This window comes from Poecilia mexicana, unplaced genomic scaffold (assembly GCF_051168715.1).
Source record: "Poecilia mexicana isolate PSO_F unplaced genomic scaffold, ASM5116871v1 scaffold_17, whole genome shotgun sequence".
Classification (NCBI taxonomy): Eukaryota; Metazoa; Chordata; class Actinopteri; order Cyprinodontiformes; family Poeciliidae; genus Poecilia; species Poecilia mexicana.
The window spans coordinates 23,133,559-23,159,091 of NW_028263386.1; the positions used below are offsets into that span (position 1 = coordinate 23,133,559).

Sequence of the window (25,533 nt, forward strand, 5' to 3'; positions counted from 1 at the left end):
GTGCAACAGCAGATTGTAAAATGAGAACCTTACACTGGCCTGTGTCCACATCCAAAACATTTGTGTAACACTGGGCTTTCCATTTGCGTGCTAATCTACTTCTTTTCTGTAGTATCCAATGAAAGTTGTTAGACTTTCTACAGTCTTTGTTCTGTGTTTTCCATTCACTCTCATCTTAACATACAATTTCCATCCACCTTTCAATTGTGCTCCTATTAGACACTCGCCAATCCTTTTTTAACTTTTTTTTTTTAATCGCTTTCATTACTAAACATGCTTTCTGCCAAACAGTGCTCAACGTTTTCACTTCTTTAAAGGAACTAAAGATTTCTTCAGTCGGTGGTCTGGTTTCCTACGCAGTCTGATGTCCAGTGAATCTTAGGCAAGCATAGAAAAACACTTGCCTAAATAAACAGAAAATAGTCTGAAACCAAAGGACAAAAAAAAATGAATACGTCTACCTTCCTGTTTAGCTTTTTTCCTCCATCTGCTCTCAAACAGCTACTTTGACTTTACCGTTGGGGAGAACGTAGAGCGTGTTACAGTGCTGACTTTTTTCCAGACCCGGTGAATTCCTCACAAGCTGCTGATCCTTTCAGGTACGGGAGATGCTCCGGATGCGGGACTCCAACGGCGCTCGAATGCTAACGTTGATAACGGAGCAATTCATGGCGGACCCTCGACTGTCACTGTGGAGACAGCAAGGCACAGGGATGACGGACAAGTGCCGGCAGCTCTGGGATGAACTGGGTAAGAGGCTACACACTACCAGGAAGGCAAATGTATCAATTTTCTTTACAATTTTTTTTAGGCGACTTGATAGTGGGGTTCACAGGTCACTGCAGGTCAGGCAGAATCCTTCAGCCAGGACAAATATGGATTCACCTAGTTTGGTTAAAATGTAGGAGGTTTTTTTTTTTTTTTCCCCAGTGGACGGCTGTTCACCCTCTTCCTCCCAAGCTTCTCCTCTTGCTCTCGGCATGCGGCGAACGATAAAGGCTTACGGATCAATAGCGCTGCTCAACTTCTCTGCAATCAATCTCAGCATTTAGGAGGTCAATAAGAACACTTCCCGAGTGAGCAAGTGAGATCATGACACAGACAGAAATAACAGCCAGACGGTCAGATCATTTTTCTCTGGGATGCAGGCGTCTGACAGCTGGCACAGCTGGGGGGGAGGTGTGTGCGTAAAACAAATACTGATCATCTTTTTTTTGTTGTTTTGTTTTGATCATAATGTCTTAAAAGTAACCCCAAATCAAATTTGACCTAAAGAGAGTTTTGTTCAGATTGTTAAAAAAAAAAAACCTACGTTCAGTTTTCTTCGTCTTTGTACATAACGAAACTATTCCTGTCTGCTGATATTTTTCTCATTTTGCCATGTTGTAACCACAAACATTAAATATGTCATTGCGACTGAAATTGCATTCCAGAGCTTCCATTTCCTTTGGCTCCAAACACCTGACCCCCTTCCTCCTCTCCCGCTGCCCCCAGGTGCGCTGTGGGTGTGCGTGGTGCTGAATCCACACTGTAAAAGCGAGGAAAAGAGCGGCTGGCTGAAGCAGCTGAAGAAGTGGGGAGACATGGACGTCTGCCCGCTGGAGGACGGAAACTACGGCAGCGAGCTTCCGAACATCACCAACGCCCTGCCGCAGAGCAACCTCGCTCAAGGTCTGCACCGACGCGCGCGCCTCCTTTTTCCTCAAAGCTGCGCTTTTCAGGGCCTCTCATCGCTGTCGGTGTTTGTGTCAGACTCTCTGTCCAGACCGAGGCGGACGGTGTTCAGCCGCGCCGTCGAGGCGTGCGACCTCCACTGGCAGGACAGCCACCTGCAGAGGATCATCAGTAGCGACTACTACATGTCTCCGTCCTACCAGAGGGAAGGGGAGAGCTTGCTGTTCAACCCACAGGGGCTGCCGCTCTGGCTAGGTGCTATTTCAATCCACATTCCCATTGAAACTGTGATTTTTCTTTTTTTTTTGCGTGGAGTTATTATGTATTCATTTCCTCTTTATGCTGAGAATCTCAGTTTCAATTTGCTATTTAGGGGGCTAAATAAAAACGTATTTTCCCTGAATGACAGCACCTCTGTGATTGTTCCACCCACGTCCTTTACTTTCGCTGAAAGCTGACCCAGTACACTCGCGCGCTCTCTCGCGCACACAGTAATTCTGCTGATATTCGCGGCAGTATCTGCAGTAAGCAGCTTTCCAGCTCAGATCTGTCAGATTCTGCAACTTAAGCCACCTATCAGACACACACTGGCTTTCTGCTGAGACTGCACCCTGTGTGTGTGTGTGTGTGTGTGTGTGTGTGTGTGTGTGTGTGTGTGTGTGTGTGTGTGTGTGTGTGTGTGTGTGTGCGTGCGTGTGTGTATACGTATACGCCGTCTGACTCTGCGAAGCTGTCCTGACCTCACCTCGTTTCTCTCCCGACACACAGACCACGTCCCGACGGCGTGCGCCCGCGTCGACGCCCTGCGATCGCACGGCTACACGAGAGAAGCGCTGCGGCTGGCTGTCGCCATCATCAACACGCTTCGCCTCCAGCAGCAGAGGCAGATGGACATCTACAAGCACCAAAAGAAAGGTTCGAACATTAGAAACATTAGGGAGCACAGTTTATTTTCTAGATCGGGAGCATCGTTGCAGTACTTTTTAATGTTGACTGTTTTATTTTATTGTTGGTTTTTTCCCCGTCCCTGCTTTTAGAGCTTCTCCAGAGAAATGTTACCTCCACCACCAACCTGGAAGGCTGGGTGGGTCATCCATTAGACCCAATCGGTTGTCTGTTCATCACGCTCACAGAAACGTGCCGCATGGATGATGATAACTCTATGGACACCGGAGGTATTAAAAAAACTATATGGTTTGGTTTTCCTCATTTTACCTTGACAGAAATGCACTTAGCTAAAAGAGTGAGAGTTTTGGCTAAAAGAGCTAGCTAGCTCTTAGCTAGCTTGTAGCTTGGGACAACTAAACTCTACATTTTAGCTAGGTGTTAGCTAGTGGGAAAATTCATGCTTAATGCTTGAAAACTTGCAACATATTCCAAGGGTTTACATTCACATTTTTTGCTTAAAACTACCTTGCTGCTGCGTTTTTAACCGTACAGCTAAATAATCCTGGCTAACATCGACTTCAGCTAAAGTGCTGCATTTATCCCATCTTGAGCCTCCAAAATTCATGAAAGTACCACCAGAATGTGTCTCTCCTCAGCCTTTGGTTTATATATTGGCTTTTATGCTGTGCTGAAACTTTGCTGGCTGAAACATTATCACAGTGAATCCTCATTTTCTCTCTCCTGGACTTTCTGTTGTGTGTTTGTGCTGCTGTTGCAGTGAAGGCAAATTAAACCCATTGATTCCAAGAGTTATTCTTCTTCACTACTGATTACAAATACTTTCAGGGCACAGATGGAGGGCTCCAGACCGGTCAAGCTTTTTTTTTTTTTTTTTCCTCTTGTTCTTGGGCTCGGTCTTAGCTTTGGAGTGTGTCATTTTGGTTAAGTAATTAACCATTATTTCATTCATTTTGTAGTGGACAATAAAAAAAAAAAAGTGTCCTGAAATATTAGTCGAACTCTTAAACATTTGGCGTCTGTCTTGGAAAAAGCGACCTCGACTCTATGCCTGGTTAAAGAGAGGTTTAAAAAAAAGAACTACACTGAATTATTTTAGATTGTTAAATTGTTGAAGTCTTTCCAAACTAATATTACTTTTGGAAAGTTTTACTACTTTTGTCTCAGTGGGATTTGAAATCCACCAAGTTCAAGACATTATAGGCTTAAGCTAATCAAAATACAACATGTAAAGATTCAATGTAAAAATCGCCCCCCCTCCTCATAAGGCTTTGGGTAAAATCAAAATAAGAACCTTTCTACCTTTCCATGGTAGTTTTATGGAGCACATTTTTATCTGGGTAATCTGGTTTTTTTGTTTGTTTTTTTTGCTCTATTACAGGCTATGAAAACAAAAAAAGGCATAAATAACGACACCAGAAAACGACTCTATTTCCGTGGAGAGTTTCCTAAAGTGGAAACGCTCTTAACGACTGTTTGCTATAAGGCTGCATGCAGCCATAAAGTAATAGAAACTGAGTGGGCTGCACTCAACACGCCCCTGTAGTTTGAGTGTGGTATGCACAGAACCCAACCCCATTTGAATTTCCTGACTTGTCCTCTTTGCACCAGCGGCCATTGCATTTTATTTATTTATTTTTGTTTTTATTATTGTTTAAAAGCTTTGGGTAACAATGCTGGCTGACCACTGGCACCGTGCTGCGTGTGGAACATGAAGCAAATTAGTTTCATTTTCAGCTCCGTGGTCATATTTTCATAACCAACGGAGAACAGCTGGAAACATCTGTTTATGCACTGGCTAGACTCGGCCTCTGTGTCGTCCAATCACAAACCGCCTCCTCCCCCTGTCCTCCCCTCAGCTTTATCAAATCAACTTATTGAGCCGCTGATTCGGAAGAAACAAATTGACCGTACCAGAGGGGGAAAGTCTGTAAAATCTGTTTCCATTTTTCCACTCTAACTCACCACATGCGCGCTCTCCCAGCACAGGCTCCCTACCCACATATCCCTGGAATAAACAGGATTTAGGGGGATCTGTTGCTCAGAGGGGATTTAAGCTGAATGATGGGGTAGAGCGGTGGGGGTCGGAGGGGAGCAGGAGAAAACAAATCAACAGCTGAGGCTCCCAGGGCATCTGTTCTCACTTATACTTTATAAAGCAGCAGTGCTGGGTAAGCAGCCTTTTCACCAAACGAGCTCAAACGAAGTTACAAACAATGCTTTATTCCCCATTTAATTAAAAAGATATACGCATATTTTGTTAAAAATAATGAATCCGTAACACCAAAGCGTGCGGCTGATGTGCTACAAACGCTCAGGTTCGAGTTCAGGTGGGCTTTGTGCGACTCCTTCTGTCTCAGCAGTTTCTTTTGTTATTTCTATGGTATCTAATTAAAACTAATAACTGGTGAAGCACGTTGCCTTTTTCTGTTTTAGAGAGCTGAAATGTATATATATATTAAAGAAATAAATAAAATGAACACTGAACATAGACGCAGCTTGAACAGAACACAAGCAGCACATTGTTTTTAGCGTTTTAAATACGTATTCCTCTGATTTTCTCACCGGTTACTAATGTGGATGTTCGGTCTTGTCCCTGTTTTCTCCAAGAAGGCGATCCTAGACCTCCGGTCTACCACCATGTGCCCGTGTGGGGGTGTCCAGATGTGGGGGAGTCCTACCTCACTCTGGCCTTGGAGGTGGCCCTGATGGGCATGGGCCAGCAGAGGATCATGCCAGAGGGACTGTACGCCCAGGACAAGGTGATTTTTGCAAAAGTATTCAAAACCTCTTGAGCTTTACCGCGATCACAGCCACAAACTTCAGTGTGTTGAATATTGTAGACGAAGTCCTGAGAGTTGGGGGATTTCCAATGTCATTTATTTATTGTTTTTGGTTGCCATTCTTTATTTTGGATATTTAAAGTATCTTCCAGTTCCAGTGTTAATTGTTCTTTACAAAATGAAAGTTTGCTAGTTTTTGAGAGGGTGAGTTTGCGATATTATGCCATGATTTATATATATTACTAGAAAATGGACTCCACGCAACGATATTATTGTTTATCGCAATAATTATCTGGACAATTTATCGTCCAGTAAAATTTGGCACTGTGACAGGCTTACGAATAGCATGACAAAACGTGAAATACATCAATGGTAATTACTTTTGCACTTGATATTGGTTGTGCTTTATTAAAAATATATTCTCTCCATATTTAAAAAAAAAAAATAAAAAAATAAATCCCGTTGAGGACAGTGTTTCTCTGATGGCAAATCACTATAATTTAACATCAGCTGGAAGTAAATGTCAGGCAAAAAAAAAAAAAAAAGCATAGAAAAGGTCACGGCATTTTTCTTTTCTTGGAAAAACAAGCAGAAAGTCGCAGCACTTAAGTTCTCGGCGCACTGGAAGAAATCCGGGGAGCGTTTCTTTGTGCAAATGGTAATCTGCTTTGGAGGGTTTAACGTTGCTGCCGCAGACCTTTCTTAATGTCATTGGAATTAGCGACAATATTAATGTTTTAGACGTTTAAAACCCCAATCAAATGCACTAGACGGACCTCTGTGTCGATCTTTGGCTGGAGTTGAATCCCGTCTGTCTCAAAGTGCTGAGAGTGAATCGGTCGACTTCCTGCTTCGTCAGATAACAATTTGACGACACTTTGTCTTCTCGCCGTGGCCCAGGTGTGTCGTAACGAAGAGCAGATCGTCTCCAAGCTGCAGGAGCTGGAGCTGGACGACCTCCTGGTCCAGACGCTGCGGAAGCAGGCCGTGCAGCTGCTGGAGGGTACGCTACCCGCCGCTCGTTTCCGCGTCGCGCACGGGTTCGACGAAACGTGACCCGTTTTTTTTTTCCGTCTCGGTTTCAGCCGGTCCGTTCAGCGGCCTCGGAGAAGTCATCCACAGAGAGAGCGTTCCCATGCACACCTTCGCCAAATACCTCTTCTCGGCTCTGCTGCCGCACGACGCAGACCTGGCGTACAAGGTGGCTCTCCGCGCCATGAGGTGAGAGATTCTTCAGGGCCACGTGAAAAAAAAAAAGAAAAAAAAAAAAGAAAGATGCAACTCCTATGTTTAAATGTGTGGGCTAAATGATTCTCCAGGGATAACCAGAATGTATTTACGCAAGATTTTCAAATACATTTCTTGAAATCCTTGAGAATCCTTGAACTTGAATTAGGCATTTTCCAGATTTGGAAAGCGCTGGATTTCTGTGTAAAGTCCTTGAATGTGCCTGATATTAAAAGCTCACAGTTTTGATCTGTGTAATGGAAGTCAAAAAAATGAATATTGTAGACGTAGTCCTGAAAATATAACATATTATATTTTATACATTAAGCAAAGTTTATGAAATTCTGGGATTTTTTTTTTTATAAATTGGTATTTTAATCATATGCAAACACAAAATTTCAATGGAGAAAACAATCAGAAGACATTATTAAAAGAAATAAATGATGTCAGAATAATTCTGAATTGAAACTATCTCCTTTACTTCATTTGTATTGTTTTTTGTTTGTTTATTTATTTATTTATTTTCAATTTCCAACGTGTGGTGCCGGAAAACCTTGAAAAAGTGCTCGAATTTTACTGTGCGGAAAAGTGTGCGAACCCTGGCAGCAATAGGCGGAGGAGGGGAAGCTCCATATGAATATTCTCTCTGACACTTTCTGTGGCATCTAAATGAGCAAACTTTAAATCGTAGAGCGGGGAAAGCCTCCGCGCTTTTAGACTTAGCTTTTTAAACCAGTGACCCGGCACGGCTCCATGTTTTAACCTGTCGTCTCCATGACGTGTGTTCCACATTAGTAGCGCCTTCTCTGCTCCTCCCCCAGGCTTCCTGTCCTGGAGTCGTCGGCGGGCTCCGGGGACGTGGGCCACCCTCACCACGGCATCTCCATCGTTCCCAGCAGATACCCGCGCTGGTTCACTCTCGGCCACCTGGAGTCGCAGCAGTGTGAGCTCGCCTCCACCATGCTAACTGCTGCTAAAGGTAATATAAAAGAAAAAAAGAGAGATCAGTAGAAACAAAAGCAGCTGAAGCACAACAGCAGGCCATTTTGTTATTATATAAAATCCCCTCAAATGTAGTCGCAGAAACTTCTCTCCTCAGCTATTGTTCTCATAACGGCTTTTCTGGCCGTTACGAGATTAATCTTCCAAGCAGGTGTTTTATTTTATTAATCACGTTTGACAAAGTGGGACGAGCCGCTAATTGAGCTCTCCCCCATTAAATTGTAAATTTATCACAACTTATATCCCAATTTCTTCTTGAAGTTGAAGCTCTGGGGCAAGAACGACAAATATGAAGATGTCCGACTTCCTCTCTGCCCCAGCCCGAATTACAGCGTCCGACTTGATGTTCTCCATTTTAAAGTACAAGATTTTGTCCGCAGATTCTCTCTGTCTTTCATTTGTGTGTGATGTCTGCAGTGCTGACCGTTTGTTTTTAGGTTCTGGAAATTACCCTAAAGCCTATTTTTGTATGATAAGCACTTAAGAACTATTTATATGACAACTGGCCTGAAGGGATTTAAAAAGAAAAAACAAAGAAAGTCAAAGTTTTCCAAACCATATTTGCTTTCTAGTGTCTGGAAAGTCCCACGATTACAAACTTTTTATTCCTTTACATAACCCACACTTGGCGAATGTTTTTAACCATACTCAATACTTGTTACCAATATTACAATGCCTAACAAACATACATCTTGCCCTGTAATTGTGGTTGCAGCAACAATATCAAGTTCCTCCTTTGGGCGGACATGTTGGGATCCTTCAAACGAGGAAGTTTTCTTTGGTCACAGAAACATTTCAAATCTGAATCTCGGTTTTCTCCTTTGGCAGCAGAAAAGGTTTTACTAAAGCAAACCAGTTGTTAATATCTTCTCCTCCTCTTCCTCTTTTTTTCCCCACTTGTCAACAAGGAGACATGTTGAGACTGCGGACGGTGCTGGAAGCCATTCAGAAAAACATCCACTCTTCTTCCCTCATCTTCAAACTGGCCCAGGATGCCTTTAAGATCGCCACGCCTGCAGACAGTCCGCCGGATATCACCCTGCTCAATGTGGCGTTGGAGTTGGGGCTGCAGGTACTGAACGTGTGTGTGTGTGTGTGTGTGTGTGTGTGTGTGTGGGTGTGTGAGAGAGAGAAAGGGAGGCTGCAATTATCACAGTTTCACTACAGAAACTTTTGCCGCAGCTCAAGTTTCCTTTCAACAGACTGTCAAAACTCTACCCTACAAATTGGCATCCCACACAGAGTCAACGCTGTTGACGAGAAGAACCCACTCAATGGAGGAACCTTTCCACAGAGAAACGCAACAGATTAGCATCCTGCCGCATTAAAAATGTGCTCTACAGCTGAAACATTAATCAATGGAGAAATTAAAAATAACCTCAATGAAGTAAGAAACAGCAAAAAGTAAAGTTAAATATTGAGCTCAGAGATGTTGAGCTATTTTTCTCAGTGTCACATAAGCTGCTATGAATAAAATTATAGTGCATGTTTAATAATAACCTGTAAATATGTTTAAATCTACTGATTATTGAAGCATTATTTTTGTGCCGTAATGTTACGAATCAAAATGTTTTCATATTTAATTTATTTTTCGTTACCATATATAGTAAATATTTATACATTTTTAAAATTTCTCATCCCTTTTGATGCCTGATAAGGATTTAAAAGAAATTGTTTTTGCCAAAAAAAATTTTTAAACAATTTTTTTTGTGTGTGTGTGTCTTTTTGTTAATTTTATTTGGATTATTGCAGGGTTTATTTTTTTGCACAGATCTGCTGATATCTCCATCACTCCCCTCCCCTGCAAATCATAGATATTAAAAATCACAGATTGACTCAAAAGCAGGAATATCTTCACCAGTTGAAAACAATAAAACATGAAAATCTGAAGGAACTTCAACAACGTGGACTTTTCAGTAATAACATTTTTTTTTAACTAAAATTCCTGTTGCAAAGTTCGTTTTTCCAACAACTGTCTTTTAAGTCAGTGGCACAAAAAATGTGCAAAGAAAGTGGATAAAAAGGTATATTAATGGCTTTGGAAAATAACGGTAACCTATGCCAGACATTTACTAGCTGCAGCGTTACCATGACGATTTCGGCTGAAAACATCAACGTAAAAGCATTTCGTGTTTCTGTCACTAAAACGTTTAACACTCATTTATTTACTTACTACATCGCGTCTTGTTCATTGTGTTGTAATTTTCACCTTAAATATAAAGGATATTACTATTTAAAGTTGAGAGCAAAGGTTTAAGATGTGGATTTTAAAAATAGTTATTACATATTTTCCAGCTTTGTTCTTACTCCTTTTGTGTGTTTTTCCAGGTGATGAGAATGACACTGTCCACTTTGAATTGGAGGAGGAGAGAGATGGTCCGCTGGCTGGTAACATGCGCCACTGAAGTCGGTATGTTTCACTTTTTTTTTTTGACACCCCATTGAGACGCAGCAAGAAAAACAGGATTCCATCTCTAATTACAGTCCCTGCGGTCTGTCTCGATTTTCAGCTTTAAGGCTGACTTTGACTTTAATAAAAAGAAGAAAAAAAAAGATAATCAAACATATGCTCAGTTCACCACACGGAGGGATAAACATCAGTTTTCCATAAGGTATTTAATAATTTGATGATAGTGCAGGAGAGAGAGCTGTAACTCTGCTGGTTGACAAAAATTTATGCAGAGATTTTAAAGAAACTGCCAGAAGTGCTATGAAAAGATTAGAGGGAAGCGATGATAAAGAAACACGACTGAAAAAGTGCAGAGTATGGTTATAAGTTGACACAATCTCTGTCTTATTGGGTGAAACAAAGCTGGCAGCTTTAGCAATGATGACTCTCTGAGAAACCAGTAACCTGCCCAAACTGTGTAAAACTTGAATTCTTATGCTCAAGAAGTTTTACAAGATATTTACAGTCTGTCCATTCTGGAAACAAGGGTTAAATTTATACTACTTTACTGTGCATGTTACAAAAATGGATGAAAGTTTTACCCAAGAAAACCTGCTAAGCCTGATGGTAGAGTGCTGAGGCAGTCATCCAGTGTGTTTTTGAGTTAACGATACAAACAAGGCAAACATAAACAACCTAATAAGACGACAAACAATGCTCAGCCTGGTGGGGGTGCAAGTAAAACCTGGTGACCCGCCAGGCTGATAACATGCTGGGGGAGACCACGACGAAATCTGGATTGTTTTTTGTGTGTCTTAATCATGAAATTTAAACATTTCAGCAAATAAATACCATGTGGCAAAAGGCTCTTATTTGGACGTTTGCAAATAATTCTGGTAGTAAAATTATCAGTGGCAAGGATTCCGCATAAAAGTTCAAACTAAATGATGGTGATCGAGTCTTTGTGTCTGTTTTCCTTCCCTTGCCATCTTTGAAGAACTGGCAACGCACTGAGTGTCCAATCCCATCTGTCTCTCCCGTCAGGTCTGCGGGCATTAGTGAGCATCTTGCAGAGCTGGTACACTCTGTTCACGCCGACAGAGGCCACCAGCATCGTGGCGGCCACCGTCATGTCCCACAACACCATCTTGCGCCTCAGCCTGGACTACCCGCAGCGGGAGGAGCTGGCCAGCTGCGCAAGGACACTGGCGCTGCAGTGCGCCATGAAAGACCCTCAGAACTGCGCCCTGTCGGCTCTGACGCTCTGCGAGAAGGACCACATCGCCTTCGAGACGGCCTACCAGATTGTGATCGACGCCGCCTCCACGGGCATGACGTACTCGCAGCTGTTCACCATCGCACGCTACATGGAGCACCGGGGGTATCCGCTCCGGTCGTTCAAGCTGGCGTCTCTCGCCATGACTCACCTCAACCTCGCCTACAACCAGGACACGCACCCGGCCATTAACGACGTGCTCTGGGCCTGCGCGCTCAGCCACTCCTTGGGGAAAAACGAACTCGCAGCCATCATCCCGCTGGTGGTGAAGAGCGTGCACTGTGCCACGGTGCTGTCCGACATCTTGCGGCGGTGCACCATGACGGCGCCGGGACTGGCCGGCATCCCCGGGCGAAGGAACTCTGGGAAGCTCATGTCAACGGACAAGGCGCCGCTACGACAGCTTCTGGACGCCACCATCTCGGCGTACATCAACACCACGCACTCTCGACTGACGCACATCAGTCCGCGGCACTACGGGGAGTTCATAGAGTTCCTCAGCAAAGCACGGGAAACTTTCCTTTTGGCACAGGACGGCCATATTCAGTTCGCCCAGTTCATAGACAACCTGAAACAGATCTACAAGGGCAAAAAGAAACTGATGATGTTGGTCAGGGAGCGCTTCGGCTGACCTTAACCCTGCCTCAGAGACCTTCTTTTTGGGAAGTAGTTAAACTTATTGGTTTATTTAAGTTTTTTTTTTATTATTATTATTATTATTTTGTTTTTGGATTTTTACTTCTGTATGTTGAGCCATTTCTTGACCAAGTCTTACGTTTTCGTTGTGTTTCGTTTCTTGAATGTGAACCAAAAAGTGTTCGCTGTACTTGCTCCACATTAACCGTTGCTTCAAAAGACGGGACCTAAAGTGTCGCAGAAGTAACAAGGAATCAAACTCAACCAATTAATATTTTTGAAATGATCAGAACATTAAAAGAATGTTATTATAATAGCAAAAGAAATGTTTGCTTCCTGGTGGCTTGCGGCCATTTTGGATTGGGCGTGTGTGTAGTCTTTGTAGAGGTTAAGAAGACTTGACATCTCAAAGTGAAGGGAACTTCATAAAGAACACACAGTGGTTGAAAACGCACAGTGTTAAGGTCATACCTCGACTGTCGGCTTTAACTCCTCTGTTAGGAATTGCCTCTCATTTCATTCAGGGCTTCTTAGAGCAGAGAGGACGGATAACACGGCTACCTGTTCTCACTAGTTGAACATTTAAATACCTTCACCTGCTGCATGGTGAGGGTGACGCTTTACAGAGTGCATGTTTTGAGGGTGACGTTCTGGCTGCTTTCGTTCCTAGTTTAGCCTTCGCGTGTACATCAGTATATTCTTGTATACACTGTATGCTTTGTGTCATCCTGTTAGCGACATAAGATGCCATGTTTGATGAGGTGAACACGCTCCTCGTGTCCTGAGATGCCACTTCACTGCTAACTCTGCTGTTTGTGGCCAAAGCTTTGAAAAGCGTAAAGCGTCACCGCTAACATCAACATTCAGTCAACGATTTAATTCAGGTATATCTTTTAGTTTCATCACTCGGTGACATTAAGCTGGCGATCTTTGTGTCTTGTTGCGAAACTTTGACAACAATTTTGGACCTGGAATTTGGTCGTAAATCAGTTTGTCACCTGAATCCCTTTTCCATCACAAAAACATTGGCTAAAACTGAGAATTTTACCCACTTGTGTTGTTTAAACGCTGGGCATATTTTGAAAATTTTCTGCCAAGAAGAACTGCTTAAGTAGTTATGCAGTTTTCACTATAGTTTCACGGGGGCATTAATGTGACTGAAAACAGCAACATTTTCAAACACTATTGTTTAAGAAGAAGTCAACAAATTTTACTGTTCTTGACTGGTTTAGCGCCACCCTTTGAAGGACAGTTGTATTGTCGCCATGCTCAGGTATCAGTCACACAGACTAATGAGGAAATTTACATCACGTTTAGTGGACAGTAAGGTATTAGGCTAACAGTACCTTACTACCGTTAGCATCTTTTTAATGCTAACAGTAGCATTTAGCTAAATCCTTTACCTCTAGTTAGCTCTCCTACCTTAACCACTTGAAATAATTGTTTGCTAGTTAACAAAATTGTTTGACAGTTATTGTGTAATTACAGTAATATAAATAAATAACCCCTTATATTCTGCATTTAAAAAGTCTCTAATGCTACCTGTTTTCCCACCAAACATTTTCTCGCCAAAATTTGCTACTTGACAAAATGTCCTTTTTTTTTTTTTTTTTACTTTTGGTTTTTCAAAAGATTTTTTTTAAAGTATCAAGTGAACATCCAAAAGTAAATGCTAAGATTCCTCCAAGATCATTTTTTTTTGCATATTTTTGCTACATGTACATTAGCTAACAATATGTAATGCGCCAGTGTCAGAACTTAATTTTTGAAAATTGACCCCCCCCACCCCCCCAAAAAAAAGGCATGGATTAAATCTACCTTTTGATAGAGCATATAGCATATATATGCTCAAAAAAATTCCCTAACCTTATGATTTGACACATTTCACATCCATGTTTGATCAAAATCAAACATGGAAAAATGAACATGGCTGTGTAAAATTATTAGGGCTAAATAACCATAAAATGTGTTCAGTTTTTTGTTCTTGTGATGGAAAAAGCTGTGAACCTTCCTGTGAATACTACTGGTTTGTATCATTCTTTACTGTGAAGACGAGTGGCCTTTTCCCCCCAAAGGTTTCAGAGATGCACAGTGAACCACACGGAAATTACTGTATTTTGTCGCAACTTGGTGCGTTCATTGTAAGTATTGGAGACCTCGTGGCTTGGCATGGTTGGTTACCTTCTCCACGGTCTGCTGTCTCACCTGGTGGCAAAATGTCATTTCTGATGGCAGCCTAAGCAAGAGCTTAAGTCTTTAACTGATCAGACTAAAATATACAAGCACTTCACACAGTTACCTCTTCAGTACGTTCCTGCCTGCTTCAGCATTTATTTATTGATTCTTTTGTGACTTTTTTTTAATTTTCAAACTTTTTTTCTAATCACTGAGTGAGTTTGAAATGGCAGACACACAGAATAAGAACCAGACTGTATTTAAATAAAAGAGGCTACATGAGTAGAAGGGTTCTGGAACAGAGGGATTTTTTTTTTTTTCCTATCTGCTTCGACATTCCACGAGAGCAAACTTTTACGAACTGTACCCGGGTAAGTCGGTCATGATAACTGCGCCTTTTTCAGATCAGGAAAAATTGCAGATAGACGAATGGGGGGGAAAAACTGAGGAGGGAAAAGAGAAAAAGAAAAAAAAAGGCTAAACTCAGTTCTCAGGGACATCACTTAAAGAAACAAAAACAAAAAATAGTAGCATTAAGCATTTAAGATATTGTAAATAATAAAGTGTCAATTGAGAAAATTGTAAAGTTCTAATTATTTATAATGAGTATGTTATGTGTTTTATTTTTTTTGGTTGTTTTTTTCGGCGGGGTGTACTTGAACTGTTCTGCGTGGGGGGAAATTTGACGCCGTTTCTTTTGTAAGAGCAAAAATTTCAAGGCATTTCTCAGGTGCTCCTGTGTACTTTTTTTTTTTTGTTCTTTTTTTTGCTAAAAAAAATAATTCATTTTTATTCCGTTTGCAATGACAAAAACTTGCTTTCTTTCCAAAAAGAAAGCAGGGTTTATTTTATTTTATATTTTTTTGCTTTTTTTAAGAGTTGGGAATATTGAGGTAGGCATACATTTGTAAACTGATTTGTACTAAACCTGACTATGCAGAACCACTTTGAGGGTCTCACCCAGGAATGAAATTGAGGAAGTGTGGAGGGCGAGACCTGGTGGGCCGAACCACTATCAGAAAGAAGAAGAAGAATAAGGAAGGAAGGAGGACAGGAGGGAGAAAAGAGGAAGAGTGCTTGCATTGGGTCGATGTTGCATCTGCTGCAACTTCTTGAGCTTGAGGCGAAGGAGGGAAAAAAAGAATTAACCAATGGTAGAAAATGCCTTTCTGACCGATCAATGTACAAAGTTTTTTTTTTTTTTTTTTTACTTTATTTCTGTCCTTTATTATCAAGACCGAAGCCTTCGGTGTCTTCTTGCGTGGTTACTCTGCAGTGAGACGGGATAACACAAACATTTGTGTTGGCAACATTACCTGATGGCCTGTTTTATTCATAAAATCATTTTAAAAAACAAAACAAAAAAAGCATTCTCTCTGAGTTGGCTTTGTTTTTTTTGTTTTTGTTTTTTACATTACAGCCGTTTACTTGTTTCTGTCCCCATGCGGTCGGATGCCTCTTCTGTCGATCTAGGATGTGAAGCTGTGTGTCACGGCGTTTCCCCTCCGCCGTCCTGCAGCGCACACACGCACGGCCAGCTTATGCAAAAATAAAAGATGTGAGGCTTCGACATCGTAAAGTTAACAGGTTTTCGAAAAAGGGTCCACAGGCGACACCACTTCACCGACTGCGTAACCCGAAACTTAATTCCTGAGGGTTCTGTTAAGTTTTACCCCCCCTCGTCTTTTTTTTTTGTTTGTAGGAGATTACTGTTTGCTAGTAGAGATATAGTTCACCTCCCCGTTTTGTTTTCGTTTCAGATCCATACTTAACTTATGGGATAATTGAAAGTGTTTGTTGCCTCTTTGTGCTACTGATTTTTGAAAAGGTATTTCCAGTATTTGTTGCCACAGAAGTATCATAGCTTATCATCACTTTTTTTTTGTACCTTTTTTTTTGTGCGACTTCTTGAGCTACTGTCTATAAAGCAAGATTTTATTACTATTTATGTAACGCTACTACCATTTTATATTGATTTGTGTTGAGATCTCAGTGCTTTTCTATGAATAAAGTGTGAAACACATGACAATGGTTGGAATTTTGTTAAGAAACTGAGCGCAAAAACCCCCTCTAATTCTAGAGTAAGCATTTAGCCTGAATTTATTTACAATTATTTAAAAAAATAAAATTTGGTTTAGATGTCAAACTAGCTGCTATGTTTGGCAGATTAGATGTGAAAGTGGGTTTGATGCATTTGGTATAATATTGACATTTTTCAGTTTGGCTGCAGATAAAAGTTTTATTTGTATTATGAAACAGAGCGTTAGAACTGAATTACAACATTCTGTGCAATTATTACGGTTCTATTGTCACATTATTTAAAATGCAGCAAAGTTACACCTGGATGTAGTTCATGTTCTGATCACCAAACTGACCCTAGGAATGTGTAAATGTCTTATTAAACAGCATATAAGCTGTCTTATTAATGAGACAGGAAGGTATTAGGAAAATCTTCAATTAAACAGGCGGCATGTATTTTCCAGACACATAGTGCCATTTTATAGCACAATCAAGTAACTGTTACCTTCAGTTGTTATAGAAATCCTGTATTTATCAAATATGTCTTAAAAGAAATTAACGAATTGAAATTGGGTCTCCGTCTCTTTCTGAAACTCCGCCTCCAGGAAGTCGTCACAACATGGCTCCTCTGTTAGCCATTTAACAACGTTTTCACCTGCGTTGCGCTGAGAAGCAGCTAGCATAACGAGGTTAGCAGCTCCACCAGGTGTTTCTAATCGCTGCTGATTAGTCTGAAGGAGCTGAGAGGGCGGAGTGGCTGCTGTGAGAAAATGGAAGCCCGGAAACTGCGGTGCTCGGTCCACCAGGCGTTTTCCACAGCTGAATGGTTGCCACGGGAGATTCAAGGATTTCTCAAACATGCATGAAATAATCAAGGCAACACTTCAGGTATGTTTATGATGATGGGTTAACATTATAACATGATATAGAGCTAAAAAAGAAAAAGAAGAAAAAAAACCGTTTTATTTTGAATGCTAATGAAATTAAGATAAATTGTATTTCTATTAACAGTTTTTGTAAAAGGTAAATGAACTGCACTGTAGCTGAACTCTCTGCGTAGATGAAATCCTTGTGCCATTGGTGCCCCTCCTATTTTATGCCATCTTATGATATAAATATGCTAAAAGAACCCTATCTAGTTACCTTTCATAATTAAAAGCCATTCTTACTTGATTTTAAAGGAGCCACAGATTTCAGAACCTTGGACTAGGCCGCTCCAAACCTTTCATTTTGGTTTTTGAGTCATTCAGAATTGGACTTTCTGCTCTACCTAAACCTATAGTTTACACAGGGTGGTGCCACTGACTAGTAGTGACAACAAGCATGTCGCACAGCTATTTTCTTCTTTTGTTTTTTGCTGTACTTAGTTTATCATGAGTTACACACCTATTAAAAGCCGATGAGTCCAGGCTGTTTTTGTCCATCAGTCCAGTATTAGTAATTCTGATATAAATGTATTTCGCTTGTAGGCCCAGGCGGTTTCCTCTTTGCATTTTTGCCAACCATCCCAGAATTAGTGATAAATGAAGCTTGTGCCGCCTTATATAGCTCCATCAATCTCTCGCTCATTTGTCTCTAATCAGAATATTTTTCCTCTATGCCCTCCTTCACCGCTTCATTCTCATTCATTACAGATTTCTGCAGAGCCATCTAACCAGACAATCAGGCTATCAAAAAGTGCAAAGAGTGCTTGTGTGTTGGATTGTAAATCTAGATTGATTGGCTGATGATAAATGAGCAGATTTATATTAATTATCCAGACAGATAGATGGAGGACTGATTGCTATGTGCTCAATCTTTTTCTCCCCCAATCTGCCTCCACCTCTCTCCTTCTTCAGCTTGTGCTGACAAAACCACTAAGCTCTCTCTCTCTCTCTCTCTCTCTCTCTCTCACCTGCAAACTATGTAAAGCAAGAGACTGGGGAGTTTTCAGCAGCCTCTCTTTGTCCTTTGCTGAAGCATCCCTCATGCTCTTGTGTACTTTTGGACTCGCGCTCAACACCGTGGCAATCCCTTCCTCCAGACACGTCATGCGACCCGCAAAAAATGCCACCAACATTAACAAACCGCAACCAGTTCTTCAATATATTTCAAATAATGACTATTTGCTCGACTATTAGCTTGACTTTCATGCTGATAGTTTGCACACGCTAGTAAATTATACACAACATTCCTTTTTTAATTGATTGAGTCTAGCTGTGATCAAAACACTCATAACATCTACATGGTGTGGCAGGCAGCTGCCTATTACTGATGCTGCTAAATTATTTAGCCATTTCTCTTTACCTTGTCAGAGTTGAGTTATACCCAGTTACATTTACTTGAATAACCTTTTGAAAAGAATGTACTTTTGGTAGTATTTTTACTACTCTGTATGTTTTACTTGAGTAACTTCATTATGAAGTGTAGCTACTCTGGCCTCAGTAAAATTCCTGGACATTACCACTGTGTGTAACTTCACTGATTGAGGCTTTGATATCCCGACTGAAGCTCTGCTTTCCCATATGCCACAAACTTTGACACATCGTGTGTTCTAACATCTTTCTATTGGGAACAACATGATCTTCCTTAGTAATTTTAGCGACAGCAGCTCCTCTCCTCTCCATCAAACCGCATGACCATTCCGTTCAATCCACAAAAGCCTCAATGAACCTTGACTCTTGACTCAGGAGTTCAAGGCGTCTTCGAAGCCCGGTCTGGATCCGTTCAGGTCGGTATCCTCGTCCCTTTTTACTGCCTCTACATCAACTCTGAGGACGGACCGACCGCTCACCTGCTTCCCAGTACATTCCACCAACATCCGCCATGATGCTAGTGCTTCACCTGCCAGTGGTCACACTGTTGCGTCTGATCTGTGTTTTTCCATATGACTGATCTTCTGCCTTGCATGGGCACACTCTCCAAGTAGTGAAGACAGTGGAGAGGAATAGAAAAGCGGTAAATTGGTAAATTCTTGTGCCTGTACCGATGGCAACGCTGACATCACAACTTCACCAACGCTCGAGTGCAATCCCAGCTAGGTACTATCGTTCGAGCTGCTAACCATTTGCAGGCTTGCAGGTGACAAGCTGTTTGCGGCAACATGGCAGACTTGCCGGGAACAGGAAGGCGTCGTCGGCAAGAAGGCCAGTCATGGCTGTCAGGATGTGAATCGGCGCTAAGCATCTCGGCTTGTACTGAAGCCAGAGTTTCACTCCCAGCGTCTGCCCACCCCACTGCTCTCCTCCACACAACCACCACAGTTAATAATGCCTATCAGTCTCTGTCACTGTGGGCTGTGTACGTTCGTTCATGCATGTGGTCATTGAAAGATATGCTGCGTGTGTGTGTGTGTGTGTGCATGTGTGTGTGTTTGGAGGGGGTGGTCACTGATAAAGCGCTGATAGTGTCCATCCATGACAGATGATGTACAGCTTGCTGTCTCTCTAGGCAGATTGGATTTTCAGGCCTGCTGATTTGCTGAGAGATGGAGCCTGGACCTCCTTCAAAGACACCCACACACACACACACACACACACATATACGGAGGCACACATCCACCTGTTCATTCTCTGTGCACAAACTAAGCACATAAAAGCCCACACACACAATGACGCTAATGCGCACAATGAGATGATTTGTGCACATGTACACATTCAGAGCCACAAACACGAGCAGAAACACACACTGAAAACACACACACATATATTATTCTCCTGCCAAAGCCTTTAAAGGCAACCATGTGGAAATTGATCTCCATTTCTAAAGAGCACAGATTCATTGTTACAACCTTCTCACTGTCTCTCTTCCTGTCTCGCATACACACACACACATGCATGCAGACTGTCACTTTATTCCCAGATGGCCCACTGACACACAGCCGTAGCCTCTTCAGTCTTACCTGTCGCCAATCAGCGGTGATTTTTGTTCATTTGTCTTCGCTATTTATGGGCCCACAACAAAAGCTTTGTGTGTGTTCAGTTTGTGTAGGTGTGTTTGAGCGAGTGTGTACTTGTTTATTGTACTACAACACACAAAGGACAAGGATGAATAAAAAAACCGCTGTTTTTTTGTATTCTCCTCTTCGGCTGCTTTGAGCTTTGTGTAGTTTTGTAAATATTAATAACACTTGCTGCGGTGCAGTCTTTTTAATATGTGGAGGGCTGGATTTCTACATTTCCATTTTACGCTAAAGTGTGCTTGGCAACGACGCAAACAAAGGATCAAAAAGTGCCTCTGCATGGACACGGCTCCACGTGAAGTCTATTTTGATCCACACTCTGCGTCTTTAAACATGTCAGATTTCGAAGAAGGTGCTCACTGTAGCTGCGTTCCTGTTACGGATGTGCGCAAAACGTTAGCAATTTTCCGCTAACGTCGAAAAAGTACAATTTTGCAATTGCATTGTTTCCATCAAATAGAACCGCAGCTAAAATCACCCGATAAGGTACGAAACTCCTACCACTTCCTGTCATCTCCTTCATCTTTTCCGCCAGTAGCGACACCTGGTTGTCGATCGCATGATTCGTGTGATGCAAGAAGCGTTTCCGTTGCAGTTTTGTGAAATGCACTGATTTCAATACAGCCGAAAAACCACCTCATCCTAGTAAAAGACACAAGTTTATTTCCTCAGATTTGCCACGTTTCCATTAACCAAATTTATTTTTGTAATTCCAGATTTGCGCAACTGTATGGTCAATGGAAACGCAGCTGTTGTCAGCTGTGCACCGTGTGATAAAGCAGCAGCGATTCCCCTACAACAGTCTGCAGGTACAGCGTTGGGGCCGCCAAGTTTTGCTGCTTGACGACTCTGGTTACTTATAAATAAGGACCCCTTAACTTAACCATTGGGTTGGAAACCACAATGGTACACTAGAACTGGGCTCCATTTGAATGCATCATAATTTCCCCAACAGTCAACCGTCAACAGGGCTATAAATAAGCCAGAAAGACTCTGCCCTGCATGAGTACCCGACCGTATACTCTACATCTAACGATTACTGGTGAGAGCGCGCATCAGGGCTGCTCTTTGGTGCCCTTAACACACACCGAATTCATCTTTTTTGAAGTGTGTGTAGTTTTACCAGAAGTGTTGATGCTTCAGGTTCGAAAAGGATCAGTGGACTCTGCGCCTGAGGCCCTGGCTGTCACACAGACGCTTTGAGATTTGGTTAATAGTTAAACTGAGCTACCTTTGATTAGGCAAGTTAAGGCCACCGCCGATCGACTGGAACTTGAATTGGAACCATGTGCTTTAGCCAGAGGAGACTCAGTTGGAGTCTCCTCAGCAGGTCCTGTGGAAGTATGGTAGAGGATCGGTCATGCAGTGGGCCGGTTTCCCTCCATCTTAACAGGTGTGCCAACATATTGGAAATATAATTATTTATAGTTAATAAAAAGTATTTAATTACAAAGAGATTTTTAATGACAGAGCGAAAACGCATTCAAAACACCACAATGTATCAGGTTAGGATCATTCTTTAAAAAGAACTGGTTGTGTGGAACCAGAGATGGATTCATTGGTTTTATCATAAAATGTAAGGGAAAAAAACAAGTATGAGCAACTTTCCAGACAAATTCCAGGAATTTGACAGGAGTGTTGGCCAAACTTAGGATTAAAATTCTTCCATGAACACTGATGTTCATACGCTCGCATGTATGTCGGGTAATTACAACCACTTTAATTAATGTAGAAAAAAAAAAGTTCTTACATAAAATGACTTTAAATGGTTACAATTTGGTGAAAAACTCAAATAATATGCTGAAAGCGAACTGGCTATATTTCAGGCCTAATACCTGTTTACTAGGTTTTATTTTTTTCTTATCCCTGCCTGATTGGACGACTGCAAAATGGGGAGTAAACACAAAGCTACATGTTATTGGACAGAAACGGTGCACTTCATTACTGTAATCATAGCAGAGGCTCAGAGAAGAGATCAGTTAATCCAAAATTCAGTTTGGCTCCGGGACGCAGCTAAGAACGGCAGATAAGCAGATTCCTTTAAATCCGTTTGTTTTTGTGCTGCTGCTGATTTTGTTGTTTTTTGGGTTTTTTGGACAAATCTGGGGAACATCACGTCACCAGACGGGGGTGAAGGGAGGGACCAGCAGTCCCATCCTCAGCAGTAAACACCGTTGATTCTTAGTGATTACTTTTGATTGTTTTCTATCGTCTTTGTTTCCATTTTGACTGGAAGTTTAATGTCTCCACCTGTTTGATCTGTTCTTTATGTAAACCTTGATCTCCAACATTAACAGTTATTATGTTCCTCACTTAGAATCTGCAGATTTTGCGATTATGGTTAAATGTTTTCCTGGGTTGTGTCTAAGCCTTAAGAGGTGGAATTTATGGACCCAACTTCTTAAATCCTGGCTTTAAAAAGTATCGAAAGGTATTTTTAAGATGTCTTCCATTCCAGTGTTTAAATGTTCATTGGAATGTAAAGTTTATAATGTGTACTTGCATTATTGTGCCATTATTATACAATATGATCATGTATTGCAATTCATTCTGGGACAATTTATTGTTATCGTGACAGGCCTAGTGATAAATTGGGATTTAAAGCTATATTTGAAGATCTAGAGGGGTGACCCATTTTCAGTGTGACAAACTTTATGTCTAACACTTTGAATAAATGCAGAGGTTACTGTTTGGTTGTGACAAAAGATGTGGTTCAAGGTTGTTTTTTCAACCTTATTACAATGAATTTGACTTAAAGACTGTATATCTACTGAAAAATAACTAAAATAGGTTTTTAAATGTTCTTTAGGTCGGACAGATGAGGAATAAAGCAAAAATCTACTAAAAATTAACAAACGCGATTTTTCAAAACTGTCAAGTAGAATTAATCCAAATCTAATCCAGGTCAAAAAAGATTATCCGTAGAGGGCCACAGGATCACTAGGCACACTTTCATATCTTAAAGATAAATATATTTAAATATTTTCTTTTTTTTTTTACTTATTACAATCTGCTCAACAATAAACTAACCAGACATTTTAGTTGCCAAGCAAACTTGTCAAATCTTTGCAGAAACAGGATTTGCAAATCATTCAACATAGTTTTCCTCATAAAAAAATATACCTATGCTACATTTTTCCAATCTGTAAACATTTTCAGACCAGTGTCTCCCTTTCTTCTTGCCATGTAGCCCAGTTTAATGACTGGTTCTGTCTCAATCCACTCTGGAGTAAAAGTCACTGCATGCTTGTGGCCCTAATTACTGTGAAATTAAATTGAAACATGGTTATTAAGAGATGAACACTTGGCTTAGTCCATCATATTTTCTATTTTAAGAACATTTGAATTTGCCTGCATTTCGTTTGTATACGTCCTAGCACCATAAAACAAATAGTTTGACCCGCCTTTTGCTGGCGAGCTAAATCTGTACCATTCTTTGTTGCAAGCTGCACAAAATAGTTGTAAGGGAAACAAATTTCATGGCCTGGTTATGTTTGTGATGGTAGAACAGAAATGGCTTTTCCTGGGAAGCCTCCCAAAACAACTGGTTGGTAGAGATTGGCTCAAGGGTTGCCATGGAAACTTAGTGACAGGAAAATAACCCTTTTTTGCTGTAGTTCTCCGCCAGTTTGTTTTGGGTCCTTGTGTAGCCTGGTGGCAAGAGGCCAATAGAAAATGAAGCTCTGTCTCGCATTTGTACTCCACAGAAACTGGATGTCACGCATCATTAATAAATCGACTAAAGTGCATTTTAACTACTTCTGCAGCTCTGAACCGTTTTTTGTTTTTTTCCCCCAAAGCGTTCTTTAAAAACTGTGATGCACCACTTGAGCTGTTTATTTCTCCGGCCCCTTCATTTTGAAGCGTTTCCCAGAGGACTCGGGGACTCGCCGTTTAAAAACAGGCTCCCACACCTTCCGGCAGGACACCGTCTCTCTCCCTGTCCCAGTTTCGATCGCAGCGACTGTCGCGCCTCTGCCCCATTTTCTTAACCAGGCCTCAGTATTGAATCGCACATAATCAATCAAGCTCTCTTTCTTTCTTTTTTTATTATTCTTTCCTTTTCCATCCCAACTATGGAATACGCTTCGTTTGCCTCCAAGGCGGTGGGCAATTTTCTCTTTTCTTTCACACACAGAAGATCGAAATGATAAATTAAGGTTCAAATTGTTGTTTGGTGAAATGTCTCTTGGCTTCATGTCTGATCGCTCTATTCATTTGAAAGCATGGAACTCATTTAAGTTGGTTGGTTGGTTTCCAAACACAAACCCATCTTTTAAGCCGTTCTAAACCCTAACGTTAGAAAGCCGCTTGCGGCTCTTAGGGGCCGGTATCCTGCATGTTTTAAAACTCACACCACCATCATCATCCAGGCTGTGATGGGCTTAAAGGCTTCCTGGATCCCTGGGATGTTTTTAACACTTCCGTCAACTTCCTTTCATCGGACGTGAACGGTTTGGTTCAGATGGTTCAACATGGATGTGGTTGGGTGTTATGGAATGAAATGATCAAATAAAAGTTGGCTGCATGTTGAGAAACCAACCCGTGGAAATGAGCTCTACCACTTCTTTGCTGACTTTTTTCCTCCAACACTTTCTAAAGGGTCTGCATACGAACGCCATAATAATAGACATATTGATATAAACACTGCATCTAATACATAAATTGGTTTAATGTTCTGAAGCAGATGCATAAAAACAAATCAATAAGGGGTTAAATACTATTTCACAATACTATATTTGAGTCTTGATGTTTTATTTTGAATCGGTGTGAATTGAAGACAATTCAAAACTAATAAACTTGCTTATTGGTATATGTGGGATTTTCACATTAGTGCCATTTTTCAGGGAAATGAGTTGATTATAAAGATGAACCATCCTTATATCCTTCAGCACCATCTTGTAGTGCAATAAACATCTCATAAAACTAATCACAAACTTTCATTTTAATGTACTCTTGTTAGTATTCAAAGGGGGAATTTGCTCAGAGTGTTGGTCAGCAGTCAACATCTGCTGTTCTGCGTTTCCCCCTCCCCCGAAAAAATGTAAAATGTTCCTTTAGAGCAAAAACCCTTTTAAGCAAATCACCAATTTTTAAATCCCCGTTTGTTTTTTCCGTTATCAGCTTTTCAGACGGAACCAAGTTGCCCGACGACAAGCTACGTTATAGATTCTAATTGTATTTGGATATTTTTTTATGAATATATTTGTAAGCGCCAGACTAACATTGCTGGGATAAATACTAAAATCTTAATACTCATCATCCGAGCTGCTTTAGACCTACCAAACGGATCGAATGCGATCGCTAATATGATGCTGCAGCACTTAAGATGAGCTCTACATGCACGTCTACTTGCCAAAAATCACGCGATTGCTTTTCAATCCAACACACATATAATCCACTCCTGATTCAGATAAACATCACAGCTGAAGAGAAAAACAGCTTGTCTTAGAGAAGCAACATGTTTATCCTAAAAAGCTGCACAAAATGGGAATGTGGTGTTTTT

General features: G+C 41.2%; 1 protein-coding gene across 2 annotated transcripts in view; it reads left to right on the forward strand.

The window, feature by feature from the left end:
• zswim5 (zinc finger, SWIM-type containing 5) overlaps positions 1–16,091 on the forward strand; it is a 65,566-nt gene extending 49,475 nt beyond the window's left edge. The window contains exons 5-16 of one of the 2 annotated variants that reach the window (XM_014999599.2): positions 600–750; positions 1,495–1,671; positions 1,753–1,929; positions 2,443–2,589; positions 2,712–2,849; positions 5,191–5,342; positions 6,264–6,366; positions 6,449–6,584; positions 7,412–7,569; positions 8,501–8,664; positions 9,921–10,002; positions 11,026–16,091. In XM_014999599.2, coding sequence (XP_014855085.2) covers positions 600–750; positions 1,495–1,671; positions 1,753–1,929; positions 2,443–2,589; positions 2,712–2,849; positions 5,191–5,342; positions 6,264–6,366; positions 6,449–6,584; positions 7,412–7,569; positions 8,501–8,664; positions 9,921–10,002; positions 11,026–11,888 — 2,448 coding nt within the window. In that variant the 3' untranslated portion in view covers positions 11,889–16,091. The remainder of the gene's footprint in view (positions 1–599; positions 751–1,494; positions 1,672–1,752; positions 1,930–2,442; positions 2,590–2,711; positions 2,850–5,190; positions 5,343–6,263; positions 6,367–6,448; positions 6,585–7,411; positions 7,570–8,500; positions 8,665–9,920; positions 10,003–11,025) is intronic. The other variant, XM_014999600.2, reaches the window with a different exon arrangement.
• The last annotated feature ends 9,442 nt before the right edge of the window (positions 16,092–25,533 follow it).